We start from the raw sequence: 15,137 nt of genomic DNA on the forward strand, positions 1-15,137 counted from the left end.
TTTACGGAGGGGGAGACCGAGGCTGGGAGAAATTCAACGACTTTCCCATGTTCTCTTGGGGTCAGTTTGAACCCACCTCCACCTGATCGTAACCACTGCAGCGGTGGTTCTACCTTGGTGGATTGTGATCTTACAGCACTGTTGAGAATAATACTGGGAAGGGAAGAGGTGGTTGGGACTGCTTATTTACTCAGGAGCTTCTGGGTACCTGATAGGTGGGCAATCACAGGTCCTTGCTTGGTCCTTTTGGTACAGAGGTGGGGACAGAATTCATCACAACCCGCTGGGATCAGTGAGTAGCTGGATGTAGGAGGCTGACAGTCTGTGTGAGGAGGATGACTTCTTAAAGGAGGTATCTGTGTTGGGTATTGAAGGATGAGTAGGAGTTTGCCAGGCAGGAAGGACATAGCAGTGAGAGAGTTTAGCAAGAAGTATTCTGAAGAAACTGTGCCTCTTTGGCCAACAGCTAGAAAATGCCTTAAGGGCCTTCACCAGTGCCTGGTAAATACTCCTGTGGGTGAATGCCTGAGCTGGAGTGTTGGGGAATGGGGTGGGAGAAATTGTAGGCTCAGGTGGCACCTGACTGTGGAAGGCCTCAGAAACCACAGCAGGGAATAGTTCTTAAAGGTAATAGGGAGTCACTGGATGTTGTTACCCAGAGGAGAGGGAGATGAGATCTGTCCTGTTCACTACCACAAGTGTTTAAGTCCATGGATTCTCCTCAAAGCAGTTTAAAAGGAAGGGCTTTTAAATACAAATGAAAGGGTCTTCAGTCTCACTCATGAAGAGAACGGGATCTTAAAAATAATGAGATATTTTCCAAACATCAAAAGCTTATAATACACTATGGTTTCAGAAGTAGTTGTCCTACATTGTTAGGTGGAGTAAAGTGGTGTTACCAGTTTGGAGGAAAACATTTTAAATGCACCAACCCTTTGACTCAGCAGGTTCACTTGAAGAGGTTCTCCTACAAATGTGCCTGCTCGGGTGTTTATTCACTGCCGAATTGTTGTAAGAGCCACACAAACGTCGCATCAGCGGGGGATGATAAATTAAAGATAATCTATATAATGGGATACAATTTAGCTGTAACAAAGAAGGAGGAAGTGCTTCATGTATAGTGTGGGATAATCTTCCAGGTAGATTATTAAGAGAAAAAGCAAGGTTCAGAGCAGTTTGTGGAGTATGCTTCCTTCCATTTGGTAATAGAAAGGAAAAGTATATTTGTTATGTACGCATAAAATATTTTCTGGAAGGGCTACATGAAAACTGGGAGCCTAGGGAGGGAATGGAAAGGAGATTCATTACTTCTGTCTCTTTGTTTAAGAGCGGTGTGAAACAGGCAATTCTCTGTGCCTTTCTCATCTGAAACTGGAGATGAAAAGAGTACTTATCTCCCATTAAAGTAAAGGAGAGAATTCCTGTCAAGGATTTAGAATGGGGCCTGGCATATAGGAACTGCAGTTTGGGTGTTTTCCGCGATGAGGATGCTGGTGACACGGTGGTGGTGGTGGTGAGATGGTGGTACTAGTGGTGGGGATGCTGGCGGTGGGGATCAAGGTGCAGCGATGGTTGGATTGCAGTGATGGTGATGAGGGTAATGAAGAACATTAGAAAACCCTCAGTGCCTAGGGCAGCAAAGTCAGGGTGATTCCATCTGACCAAAGCCTTCTTTAACTTGACCGAAGAATGTCCTCAGTGTTCCTTTAAGTAGCAATCTCCATCTGTTGTCCAAAAATGAGGTTTGCCATAGGTTCCGGGCATTTGTCTGTTATGTAAGATGAGATGTCCCTTTAATCCTTATTCCTTGTGTCTTGGTCTTTCTGGCTGCTGGCCTTTGTAGTTCATTTGTTCAGCCTACGAGGCCCTCGGACGTAGGGGTCTTGTCTTTTTTAAAAACCCCATAGCAGGGCGGTGTGATGGTGGCACAGTGGCAGAGCTCCCGCCTGCCATGCCGGAGATGTGGGTTTGATTCCCGGTGCCTGCCCGTGCAAAAAAAAAAAACAAAACAAAACAAAAACCCCATAGCAGCCAGTTTTGACCTCCACACGAGCTCCGGTCCCTGTTGGTGCGCTCTGTTGACCCCGAACCTGTGTTTGCATCTGCAGGACTGGAATGTCACGTGGTACACCAACAACCCCGACTTCACCAAGTGCTTTCAGAACACCGTCCTCGTGTGGGTGCCTTGTTTTTACCTCTGGGCCTGTTTCCCCTTCTACTTCCTCTATCTTTCCCGACATGACCGGGGTTACATTCAGATGACACATCTCAACAAAGCCAAAACCGTAAGTCACTTGGGGTTTCATTGTGCTGGGGCCTTTGCGTGCCTAAGTGGGTGGTGGCGGTTGATGAGAACAGATATTTCTTTTCTGCTTCTTGGCCGCATATTCCTTTTCCTAGAAGGCAGAGAAATAATGCAGTGGATAAAAGCTGGGTCTCTGCATTTGGACATGGGTTCCCCTCTGCCACCTCCTTGACCCTTGAGCAAATTTCTTAACATCCCTGAGCCTCAGTTTCTCCACTTGTACAATAGGGTCAATAGGATCTATTTCAAGGGATTGTAAGGAGATCTTCCTCCCTTGCCAAGGATATCTTCTTTTAAAATGTCAGTCAGATTTTTGTCCTTGTGTAGCTCAAAATCCCTCAAGTAGCTTCCTGCTGTACCTGAAATCCTCAGAATGGTCCAGCAGGACCCAGCTCCAGGCTCTTCTGTTCAAACCTCCATGCATGTTCCTACCTCAGGGCCTTTGTACTTGCTATTACCTCTGGCTGGATTGTTCATCCCCCAAATATCCACTTCTTTTGGCTGTTTACTCGGCTGTCATCTTCTCCGAGACGCCTTCTGTGATCATCCTTTATCTTGCGTATTTAATCACCTAGCATTTAGTATTGCCTGCCATTAGATTGCTTATTTTTCATTTTGTCTCTTGCCTGTTTCCTTCCTGTAGAATCAGTTCCATGAAAGCAGAGACTTTTGTCTTTTTTTGACAACTGTTGTAACCCTGGAAGGTGTGTGGTCCCTGCACACGGGGTCAGATGAATGTCGATTATGGGGTGTGTGTGTCCTGTGTGAGTTCCTGAGGTTGCAGATACAGCTCAGCCCAGGCTGAACTTGTGGGTTTTCAGGTGCTGGGGATAGTGGGGAGCAGATGGAGGTGGCTGTGCCTGGGGTGGGAATGGGTAGCCAGCTGGTCCTCAGGCAGTTACAGACCAGCATGTGATGGTCCAGGTGACAGCTCCCTGTACCCAGGGCTAGTCTCTGCTCCAGAGCGCTGCATCCCATGGCCATGGCTGGTATTTTGGGGCTGGCTGGCTCCCCTGGGGCTGGGCTTTCTGTGGGGACAACGGGGGAAATTCCGCCGCTAGCTTTTTAAGACTTATCTGTGCTTCTCTTCCAGGCCGTGGGCTTTTTGCTGTGGATCATCTGCTGGGCAGATCTCTTCTACTCTTTCTGGGAAAGAAATCAGGGTGTGTTCCTGGCCCCTGTGTTTTTGATCAGCCCAACTCTCTTGGGCATTACCATGGTAAGTGTGAGCTGGGTGTGAAGCCCTTGGCCATCCACCAGGTCCTGGAGTCCAAAATTAGCGGCTGGCATTTGAAGATGAAATGATCTCACAGTAAAAGTCCAGAAAATCTAGCTTTCTTGAAAAGTTCGAAGACCTGGTAACCCTGGGCGCCCAGTTGTTTTTATGGCAACAGTCCGCAGGAGCTGAGGGTCAGCTGCAGCCTTTAGACGGGGTCTGTGCTGTCCAGTTTTCCCACCATACCCTGTTACCCCCCAGCCCTAAGTCTTCCACTGCGCTGTCCCTCCTGTGTCCTCATCCTGGCTGCTCCAGTCACTGATAGGAACTGCCAGGGACCTCATGTCCTCCTGAATATTCTGGCTCTGCTGTAGATCGGGGGATGCCAAGAGGCATAGGAAGCTGCCCTTCCCCATGGGAATCCACAGTTTAGTGGGAGATGCAGGCAGGGAAACTCCTTTACTAATTACAGCTGACGTGTATTTTTGTGCCCACTTGTGTGCCTGGCAGCTGTTCTTGGTGCTTCACATGTCTGAATTCATTTAATACACAAAACAACCCGAAATGAGATCAGTACTGTTTTGGCCCCATTTACAGGTGAGGAAACAGGCACAGTGCAATGAAGTGCCCAGCTCTTACTGGTTGAGCGAGGGGTAGACCTCAGAGTCCATGCTTTAAACCCCTGCATTCTGCAGCCTTCAAGCCACGACCCCAGCATGGCATGCTCTGAATGAAGGGCTGTTCCCATGCGTGGGTCTACCGAGAAGCCTGGAAGTTTCTAGAACAATGTGGCCCTTGAGTGTTGTAGAATGAGGAGGGAACAAGTTTGGGGTAGAATGTCCCGCGCAGAGAGAGCAGTTTGTCCAAGGAAGGTTTAGAGACTAGGAGGGAGTGTCTGGAGTAGGAGGAGCATGAGCAGTTCTGCAAAGCAGGAACCCCGGGGTAGGGGTTGGGAGGTGGGCAGTGGACGGGGAGAGGAGGTGGGTCGGAAGAGGCAAGTTGGAGCCTGATAGTGGAGGACTGACTCGTTGCAGCTAATGCACAGCATAGTTTGCTCTGTGCCAGGCGCCATCCTGAGCCTCTTATGTAATAACTCATTAACTCCTCACATCTGTTAGATGCAGGATGTTTGCTCATTATCCTCATTTTATAGATAAGCAAACGGAGGCCCAGAGAGGTATAGGGACTGGCTCAAGCTCACTCAGCCATTAAATGGCAGAGCTGGTTTCAAGCCCGGTCTGTCTGGCAGGTGTCTACCATGTGATATTTGTTTCTAAAGGTCTTGGGCTCTACCCTCTGACAGGAACATGCAAAGGGGGCCAGTGTTTTGACTGGAGTAGCTCATATCCCTTTTCCTTTCCCTGGCCCTGGTCCTTTCATTATCTGTTCATGCCTGCATCTTGGACACTGGGGCCCGGTGATAGGCTGAGGGTCATCATGCTTTTTTACCCCGTGGTGCTCAGAGCTGGGCTGGCCAGGAGGTGAGCTGTTCTGCGGGATCCTTTGGCCTTGCTCTCAACCTGTGGATTCCATCACGGAAGGATGGACCAACCCTGCTGTTAATTCTGCAGGAACATTCTGAGAATGGAACTATACAGTCATAGGCCTGGGGTGGGGGTGGACGGGGTGGGTGGAAGGCATTCAGCCAATATCCTTTTATCCTGCTCTGTGTCAGGGATTGGAGGTAAACAGATATACTTCCTATCCCCGTGGAGTCTAGCTGTGCAGACAGGCATTAAATAAATGACTCCCTCAAGATGGACAAAGTGTTTGCAAGTGTCCCAGCTGCTGTGGAGGTGAAGTTAGGTGAGCTTGGTTTGGTAGGGGGGGTTAGGGTAGGCTTTCCTGAGGAAGTGTCAACAGAGTTGAGGTTTAAAGAATGAGCTGAAAGTGGTAATGTTGAAACAGCTGGTGCCAGAAGACCTGCTGCTGGGAAGAACAGCATGTGCAAAAGTCCTGGGGTTGAGGGTGCATAGGTGGTCCAGGGGTATCATGTAGGAGACCGGGATTCAATTCCCAGCCTATGTACCCCGCCCCCACCACCAAAAGAAAAAAAAAAGCAAAAAAAGTCCTGGGGTTGGAAGGAGAGTTTGAGATATCTGTGTGGCTGGAGCAGATAGGATGAGGAGAGCAGGGGAGAGAAGATGGGAAGGGGGCAGGGGCCAGCCCCCAAAGAACGTAGAGCCTCAGGGAAAGTGGCTTTTGTCTTTTGTTTCACTTTTTAATGCTAAAGCTGGGCTTCTAATCTTTTTTTTCCTTTCTTCCATGGCCCCCTTTGGCAGTTTGATCTCAAAATAATGTTTTTAGAAACATAAAGTAAAATAGATAGGATTATAAAAGAAATCAGTCCTGTGCATGCACACAAAGATTTTAAGTACATTTAATTTTTACTTGAGGTTTAATTACTTGCATTAAAATTTACCCGTTTCAGTGTTCATTTCTGAGAGTTTTTACATGTGCTTATCGTCGTGTACCTCCATAATCTAAATGGAGAATAGCTCCAGCCCCCTCGGAAGATTCCCCTTGTCTTCATCCCTCTCCCCCAAACCCCTCCCCAATCCTGTCCCCTGGCAACCATTGATCTGTTTTCTGTTCCCGTAGCTTTGCCTTTCCAAGAAGGTTGTAGGAATGGAATCCTGCACATTGTAGCTCTTTGCATCTGGCCCCTTAGAAGCATCTGCAGCTCAGCCCTGCTGTCGTGTGTATCAGAGATTGTTTGTTTTTGATGTTGTTGAGTAGTAGTGTACTGTGTACTTGTACCAGATTGTTTATCCATTCCTCAGTTGTAGAAGATTTGGTTGGGAAACCAGTTAAATTTAAATGTGGTTATCAAAGTATCACAAAACAAACTTGTATGACAATACATGTGCTTCTGCATTAATGCTTTAACAGATAAGATCTAACTCCTTATTTCCAAGCAGCAATGAATGCAGGTGATAGAAATGTCTTCCGCTGTTGTGATGGGGTATGCAAACATGTATGATTTCTATTGGCAACAAAGTCCCAGGCTCTAGCAATACTATTGTGGGTTGTTGCTTTTGCTGATGAGTGAAGGTGCTGATTGGAGAGAGGAAAGAGGCATTGTTTCCCATCCAGCCTCACAGACCCCTGCGTTCTAGCCACAGCCCAAAGTTGGACCCTAGGTTAAAAACCCCCCGTCTTTTGGCAAGGGCATGGCATACCTGGATCTGCCTTTTCCAGCACTCTTTCTGACCTCCTGGTGGAGGATGGATTGTGGGGGGCAGAGGTGGAAATCAGCGAGGGCAGTTTGGGTCGCCCAGGAGTGAGGTGGTGGAGGCTGGGACCAGCGTGAGCTCTGGACGAACCGGAGACAGGCCTTAGAGATGGGACGAACCGAGGATAAACCAGGAGGACAGACGGGCAGACGTGACTCTGGCGCGAGCATCTCCTGAGGAGTCTGGCTCGTGACCCGCCTTGGGGAGTTGCCTCATGAAGACAACTCTGCCCGTCTGAGGAGTGGCTGTTGTGTTTTCTTCTTTCAAGAAAAAGCAATTTTACTGTTTATTTTTCCTCCCTGATTATTAAGGCGTGTATAAAATGGAAATAATAACCCTTAGTATCAGGAATGAGATAAAAGTGCCACATGCAGTCCCTCCACCATCATCCTGATAAAGCTCCTTCAAGGTGCAGGGTGTGACCTGAGGTGGGGAAACGTCTCTCTGCACCTTCATTTCCGCCTCTGCTGAAAGGGAAAGGGGGTTGCAGATGCCCCCCTTACGGGGCCCAGGGGGTGCTCTAGGTCTGTGCACGTGTAAATGGCCTCATACCAGGTGAATGGAATAGGCGCCCAGTCGGTGAGGACACGAGCTGCTGTCGTCCTGAGGAGAAGGACCGGTGGTTGTTGGGTCTGGGATTCGAATCCTGGTCTGTTTGCTGAACTACAGCCTGCTGCCTGCTCATGTCAATCAAGTTTTATTAGGACATAATCACGCCCATTCATTTACATATTAAAATAGCTGCTTCTGCACCACAGTGGAAGGGTCCAGTAGTTGCCACAGAGACCATATGGTCCCAAAGCTTGAATACTTAGTCTCTGGCCCTTTCCAGAAAAAGTATGCTAACCTCTTTTCTGACCAGAATTTTCTTCTAATTTTTCCAGATCTGTGCGTAGCCTCATTAAATAGCTCAAATTGGTGCTGCCATCGTCTCTGTTTTGCAGAGGAGACCGGAGGCTCAGAGCGGTCTGATGACCCTCCCAGGGCCTCCCTGGGTGGCAAGGGGTGGAGCTGGGACTGTGGCCAGCTCTTCCCCGGGAAGGTCCGTGTGCCGCTGAGCCCTAGCCGGACCTGACATCTGCCTGACCCTGGGACCCTGGGGCCTTCTGCTGACTCCCTTGTATGCTTCTCTCTTCCAGCTGCTTGCTACCTTTCTAATTCAGCTGGAGAGAAGGAAGGGAGTCCAGTCCTCAGGAATCATGCTCATTTTCTGGCTTGTAGCCCTACTGTGTGCCACTGCCATCTTGAGATCCAAAATCATGACTGCCTTAAAAGTGGTAAGTGACGGCCTCGTTCTGCGTTTTCCTTCAGTAACAACCCTTGGCAGAGACCCTTGTTCCCTCTGCCTTGTGTAGAACTCCTGGGTTGCCATGGAAACCTTGAGATGGGTACCGCATGGGCCCAGTTTCTTACCCTCGTATTTCCTTTACCCGTCAGATCCTCACAGAGGCAGCTCCAGCCTTTGTTCTAGAACCTTCTCCTCAGGGCCCCACCTGTCTATGGTGCTTTGAGGGGCCCCAGTGGGTCCTACAACAGCAAGAGCTGTGGGAATTACAGTGTCAAATTTGAGCCTCTGTCAGCAGCAGACAGCAAGGCAAGGTCAACTCCAAATGTCTTCAGTCTGGAACAGAGCCAAGCTGGAAGCAGTGTTTGCAGAGCGGCTGTTCCCCCCAAGGGACCCTAGCCTTGTCCCCACGTTACCTCTGTGCCATCAGCTGCTACTCTGGCTGGAGGACTTGTTTACGTCGGCTGCCGCATGCTGTGCCGGTGGTTTTGAAGAGTATGCACCTCTAGAACCCAGCCTTCTGTTCCCTAAGCTGAGAAAGGAAGCAAAACTGAATGTTTATTGAGCACCTGCATTGGACAGCGTAGACTGCCTTCCAGGAGCCCCTGTAATAGTCGTGCCTGCTAACATCTGTCGAGCCTGTGTTTACAAAGTGGCGGGCAGGGGCTAAGTGTTTTTCATGGATAATGTTAGTGATTTCTTACAATTACTCTGACAGGGGTTCTCACCCTCAGCACCCTTGATCTGGGGGCCAGATAATTCTTTGCTTAGTGGGGTTTGTCCTGTGCACTGATGCTGAGTAGCATCATTCCTAACCTCTAGCTGCCAGTTGCAACCCCCCAGTTATGCCCATTCAAACCATCTCCAGTTATTGCCAGATATCCTGGGAATGAGGGGATTACCCCAGTGAGAACCTCTGGTCATTGAGCATGTCTCAGGATGCCCTTTTATAGATGAGGAGACCAAGGCACAAAAACCATCTCACTGGGAGATGGTGAGCACTGTGGACCCCACCACAATAGAAACTTCTGGTCTTCCTTGTGCTATATCCTAGGGGGCCTGGGACACATTGGAAAGCTTGAAAGTGGGTCTGAGGCCAGAGTGAGAGGGCACCTCTGCAGCCTGCTCTCCCGGCTCTGCGAGCTGCTTCTAGAAAGTGATCTTTTTTTTCTCCTTCCTTCCCTCATGCTCAGGGTGTCCAAGTCGACGTGTTTCGTGACGTCACTTTCTACATTTACTTTTCCCTCCTGCTGATTCAGCTTGTGTTATCCTGTTTCTCAGACCGCTCACCGCTGTTCTCGGAAACCATCAATGATCCCGTAAGTGTGACCGTGGAGACACACGTGAGTGTGCTTGTGGGGGGGGGCAGAAACATGTATGATACCAGCTAACGTTTGCTGGGTACATGTTCTAATCCATACGGGATTTCTTTCCATCCTCCAGAAATGCCAGGAGATAGGTACTGTCATCCTACCCACTTTACAGGTGGGAAACTGAGGTTTAGACGGGGGTGGGGTGGGCTTTGGGAGAGTTTGCTCCATTGAAGCAGCTGTTGCTTCCTTCTCTTACTCCTTTCCTCCTCTCTTTTCCTCCCTCCTTTCTCTCTCTTCTTCCTCTTCTTCCTCCTTTCTTTCTTCTCTCCCTCCTTCCTTTTTTCAATGAATAATAAGTTCCAGACCCCAATCTGGACACTGGTGCTTTAGCAGTGATAAAACATTAATTGTTGCCTACTTGAGGCTGATATTATCATAGGGGGAGAGGAACAGTGAACCAGAATCAAACATATAGCAGGTGGTGATAAATGCTGAGGGTTAGAAAGCAGAGTAAGGGCATGGAGGATGATGACTGGGGGATGTATGCATTTCTTCATGAGAGAGATCAGGGAAGGCCTCTCTGAGGAAACACATTTGAGCAGAGATCTAAAGGAGTGAGGGAGTGAGTTGTGCAAACACCTAGAGGAAGAACATTATCGGCATTTGGGTGTCAGTGGGTGATGGGTGGCAGCATGTGCAAAGGCCCTGGGGTGGGAGCTTTGGTGGCCTGTGGGAGGAATGGCAAGGAAGCTGAGGGGTAGCAGGCGGGGGAAGAGGGCTAAGACCTGAGGTCTGAGAGGTGAGGCCTCTCTGGAGGGCCCCTCACCTTGTAGCCCTGGCCAGTCATTTGAATTTGATTCTGAGTGTGAGGAGAAGCGTTTGGAGCATTTATTTGAGGCATTGTTCACAGTTAGTCAGCTGTTAAGGGGTGGAATTGCAGCAGGAATCATTTTTAGCTGCTCTGATTCTGTTGGATTTGGCCTTAACTTCAGTAAGGGGCTGAGGCTGGTTTTAAGGGTGATGAAAGGGCCTGTGCGGGGCTCAGCCAGGAGAAGGAGACAATGTTAGCCAAGAGATTCTTAGAGTTTAAAGTGTACCCGTGTGTGTTCTGAGAGGCCCCGTTCTTGGATTTACCTGCTCGAGGAGTAACTGGGTTGGAGAAGTCAGCAAAGTGTGTGTTGATGTGTGTTTGTGTTCACATGTTTGTGTGCATGATGTGTTTGTGTGTTCATGTATATGTGTTGTGAGTATATATATGTGTTCATGTTCCTGTATGTATGTTTCCATGGTTGTGTTTGTGTTGATGTATGTAGCTGTGCGTGTTTATACATGCATGTGTTTATGTTTGTATGCATGTGTTCGTGTGCGTGTGTGTTCATGCATGTCTGCCTTCGTGGTATGTGTTTGTGTTCATGTGTGTGTGTTCATGTGCATGTATGTGTATATAGAGTTCACAGGGGCAGCTGCCATGCCTGGGGCACCCATGAAGCCCTGGCCCGTTCCCAGCAGCAGGTGCTATTGTGCATAGCGTTTCTTGGTGTGGGTGCGCCTGGCTGTGGGTGTGCAGCTGGGACTCTCCCCATTGGAAAGGTTTATTAAATGTCGTACTGATCTGCAGAGTAGGGGATTGCAGCGAACAAGTCATACCCACCCAAGGGCTGATGGACCTTGTGGAGCACTCAAGGAGACTGAACCTGGGTGGGCTGACCAGCTGGGCATGGGGAGCGGGTAGAAAGCTCCCAACCCTATAGGCTGCCTCTGCACGGCTTGTGGACAAGCCCCGTCACAAAACTCGTCTTCACTGCTTTCTGAGCTGGGGGATTTCAGATTTCTGGTCCCCTTTGGGGATCTGGATAAAAATTCCTTCCATTTCTTTCCTGGGCTTGTGTGCCTTGGAGCAGCTCTTGGAGCTGGCCTACCCCACTTTATGCTTTCTGCTTTCCTGGAAGCCTAGGCCTGGGGTGGCATGGAGACATTCGCACTTCTCCCCAGCCACGGTCCCTCCGTCTCTAGGTCTCTGCTGCATCTCCACAGCCACATTGCTTACCTACCCCACCCTTAGCCTCTCCAAGGAGGTGAAAAACTCCGCTGTTGAATTCTCTTGTATGATGCAGGGTCGGATGGCAGACTGCAACACAGGGAAGGATGCCTCCATCGCTGGCACTCGCCATCTAGCCAGCCTGGCCTGTTCTGTGGACTCCTTCTCAGTCACCCAGTTTGCCCTTTTCTTCCTTGCAATCTGGAGTCTCAACCAGGGATTGGGAAATCACAGCCCATGAGCCAAATTTGGCCCATGACTCTGATAGTAAAGTTTTATTGGAATACAGCCATGCCAATTTGCTTTCATATTGGTGGTGGTGGTTCTTTGGGCAACAATGGCTGCGTTGAGTCACTGAGACAGAGGCTGTCTGGCCTGAAGAACCTGAAGTATTTACTTATCTGGCCCTTTAGAGAAACAGTTCACTGACCCTTGCTCCAGCTCATTCCTTTAGCTCTGCTCACTTTTTCCTTCCAGTGTTGGCTCCTTTCCGTCATTGAGGTGTTCTTTCTTCCTGTGAAGAGCAAAGAAAGGAAACGGGCGTTTATTAAGTGCCTGCTGTGTGCCAGGTACTGTGCTAAGCTCTTCGCAGGCCAGCCTGTGGTGAGCTTGCCCCTTTCCCCAGTTAACACAGGAGGAAACAGGTTGCGGAACAGAGTGTTTGGGTAGCCAGAGTTGGCAGTTCTGCAGAATCATGGTGCCTTCTTTTTTTTTTTTTTTACTGTAATCTAGAGAACAGGGTCTTGGTTAAATAGTGCTTTGCCTTATGCTATGAGGGCCATAAGGCAGGATCTGTACTGTCATCTCAGTGCTGACAGGCCTGGCATGTCAAAGTTCTTAAAGGTAACTCATTATTGTTGTCGTTGTGTTGTGTGGGGCTGGAGCTTGGCACATGCCTTGTTCTCGCCTTGTGTGAGGCAAATGTCAGCACACGTGTCTTGATGTTGTGTTGTATGGGGTGGGCACTTGGCACATGAGTCTTGCCATGTACAGCGTGGGTGCTTGGCACATGTGTCTAGTTGTGGTTGTGTTGTATGGGGCGGGTGCTTTGCTGTATGAGCCTCTTTTAAGGCCCCGGTCTGGCCTGGCTCCCATGAAGTCCGAATAAGCCCCCCCCACCACCACCTGCCTTCACCCTCGCCTGAGATCATCGAGAGGGACGAGGAAGGGAATGAACACAGAGGAGCACCCGGAAAGGCCCGGCACCGTGCAGAGAGCTTTTGCTGTCCTTCAGATTCCTGCTTCTCGGAGTGGGTTCCAGGACCAGCAGCATCGGCATTGCCTGGGAGCTTGCTAGAAATGCAGAATCCTGCTCCAGACCTCCTGAATCAGAGCCTGCATTTTAACAACATCCCCAGGTGTTCGTGAGCACAGTAAAGTTTGAGAAATACGGGTTTAAACGACAAGATAGCCTGGAGAGAGTGTTGGTTCTGTCCTTCTTTTTCAGGTCTGAAGGGACTACAGCTCCCAGAGCTTGAGCTGCCAGACCCTAATTTAGGCCTAGAGCTGCTGGCGGAGACAGAATGGCGTGATGGAGGGGGAGCTGCATTTTGGGATCAGGCAGTCCCTTTATTCCTTTTAACAGACATTTATTAAGCACCGATTGTATACTGTACTCTGTGCTGGGGATGCGTGGCTCGTGCCTTGCTCCAGTTTTCTGTCACTCCATGCAAACCACTGAGGTTATTAGACTCAAACGATAATGGTTTACTAGGTACTGACCGGGCTCCGCTGGGCGGTTCTCACCCGGGGTCTCTCTGCAGTTGCAGTTAGATATTATCTTGGGCTCGCGCTATCTCAGTGACATCCTCACTCACATGGCGGGCCATTCATACCGGCCATAGCCTGATTGGCAGCTGGCACCCCTATCCCTGGCCCCCTCCCCGTGGCCTAGGCCTCCTTACAACGTGGCTGCTGTTCCCAGAGAGAGAGAGCCAAGTGAGAGCTATCTCACCTTTGATGACCTGGACTCCAAAGTCCCCTGGCATCCTGCCTTCCTCCTTCATCTGTTGCTTGGAGCAGTCACAAGATCTGCCCAGGTGCAGGGGCTTGGCCGGGTTGCCAGGGAAGCAAAGCATGGGGGATGGCAGATCCTGATCTGGTCAGCTTTGCAGGGTGTGGTCACGTGACCTTTGGAAGCTCGTGGTGTGACTTGGGGAGGAGCAGTCATGGAGAGGGTCATCAGACACAAAGTTGCCTGATTACAACTGAGCTGAAGCCTGGGAAGGTAGGAACCAGGTTCAGAGAACCAGCTGGATTTGTGACTTTGGGCCCAATGCTCCTTTCAGCACCTCTGTCCTCTTAAAAGAATAGGGTAGGCCTTGAGTCGATGCGCCCTACCCCCATCCAAGGCCTGTGATCTGGGGAGGGGGACGCCATCAGGACTCTTCTTGGCTTCTCTCTCCATCACCTTCTGGATGGAGCCTGAGAGCAGTAGTGGGTGAGCACACGTGCTCGTCCTCTGAGAGTGTGGTCAGCCAGGCCCTGGGTCAGCCCAGGGCAGGCAGCACCTCTGTGTAGGCTGCAGGGCTGGCTCCTCGGGCCCTCTCATGCTAAGTCACTAAGTCGGGCAGTCTTGCCAGCTGGCCGTTCTCCCATATCATGACTCAGGTGCTATTCTGGGCCCTGTTTTCTCTGTGGGACCCGTTCCTGTTTGTCCTCCCTGCCCTGGGGCTGATCGGCTTCTAGAAGTCTCAGCGTCAGCTCCCTGAGCCTCACAAGGCTCTGCTGAGGCTCCTGCCTGCCCCCCAAGTCTTTGTACCCCACTGGCAGCAAGGCTGTGGCTGAGGGCGGGGGTCGGAGGTTTCCATTTGCAGATGGGTGGGGCTGGGGGTCAAGACCCAGTGAGGACACTTGGAGCCTTGCTCTTCAGTGTGGCCCCTAGACCAGCTGCATCCGCTTTGCAGGGGAGCTTGTTAGAAATGCACAGTCACAGGCCTGACCCCAGTCCTACCCAGTACCGATCTCATTTTAACAAGATTGGTGTAGAACACTCAGTTAAAGCTGCCCAGTTTGGAGTAAAGAGGTTTTTTTAGAACTGTCTATAAAATATGGAATATTTTTTACAACATTTTAATGATTCTTTTCAAAGCTACAGAAGAGTAAAAATAAGTATGCAGTAAATACCTATATACTCGCTGCTTAGATTCTGCAATTAACATTTTGCTAAACATGCTTTACCCCATGTCTATCCATCCAGCCATCCAGGCAGCTAATTTTTTTGGTGTCTGAGTCATGCTTTGAAGTACATCAGTGTCCTTTATCTAAACTTCAGCCTGCAAGTCATTAGTCAGAATTCAGTATTTGTTTGCTGTGTTTGGGGGCTAAAATTTATTTACAATGAAATCCACAGATCTTAAGTTACCATTTAATACATTTTGACAAATGAGTATTATTCAAGTAGCTCCAGTCCCTTCCAAGAATGCTATCTGAGGCCCCAGAAAATTCCTTCACGTCCTTGCGCTGCCAGCTCCAGCCCTGTTCTTAGGCTGGTTTTGGAAGCATTATAAGTTCCCTTTGCTCTCTCTCTCTCCGCTGTGCTTCTGGTCATTTAGGAATTCTCCCTGGTGCCAGGGCTGAGCCGGGCCCTGGGGATCCAGAAAGGAAGAAGATTCGAACGCTTCCCTTGAGGAGAAATGGAGGAAAGGGCAGCTGACAGTAGACCAGTGGCCTCAGGGCCAACAGTGGGGCGCAAGGGAGGGAAGTGTTGGGGTCCCCGGGGGCTTGAGGAGCAACTGGAACTCA

The 15,137-nt window shown here is 49.8% G+C and overlaps 1 protein-coding gene across 1 annotated transcript in view; it reads left to right on the forward strand.

The window, feature by feature from the left end:
• The window catches only part of ABCC1 (ATP binding cassette subfamily C member 1 (ABCC1 blood group)), a 118,525-nt gene that overhangs the window by 16,281 nt on the left and 87,107 nt on the right, over nt 1–15,137 (forward strand). The window contains exons 2-5 of the mRNA XM_077141674.1: nt 2,109–2,285; nt 3,399–3,524; nt 7,897–8,034; nt 9,236–9,361. Of these exons, the coding sequence (XP_076997789.1) occupies nt 2,109–2,285; nt 3,399–3,524; nt 7,897–8,034; nt 9,236–9,361 (567 nt within the window). The remainder of the gene's footprint in view (nt 1–2,108; nt 2,286–3,398; nt 3,525–7,896; nt 8,035–9,235; nt 9,362–15,137) is intronic.

The sequence above is a fragment of the Tamandua tetradactyla genome, chromosome 23, assembly GCF_023851605.1.
Source record: "Tamandua tetradactyla isolate mTamTet1 chromosome 23, mTamTet1.pri, whole genome shotgun sequence".
Classification (NCBI taxonomy): Eukaryota; Metazoa; Chordata; class Mammalia; order Pilosa; family Myrmecophagidae; genus Tamandua; species Tamandua tetradactyla.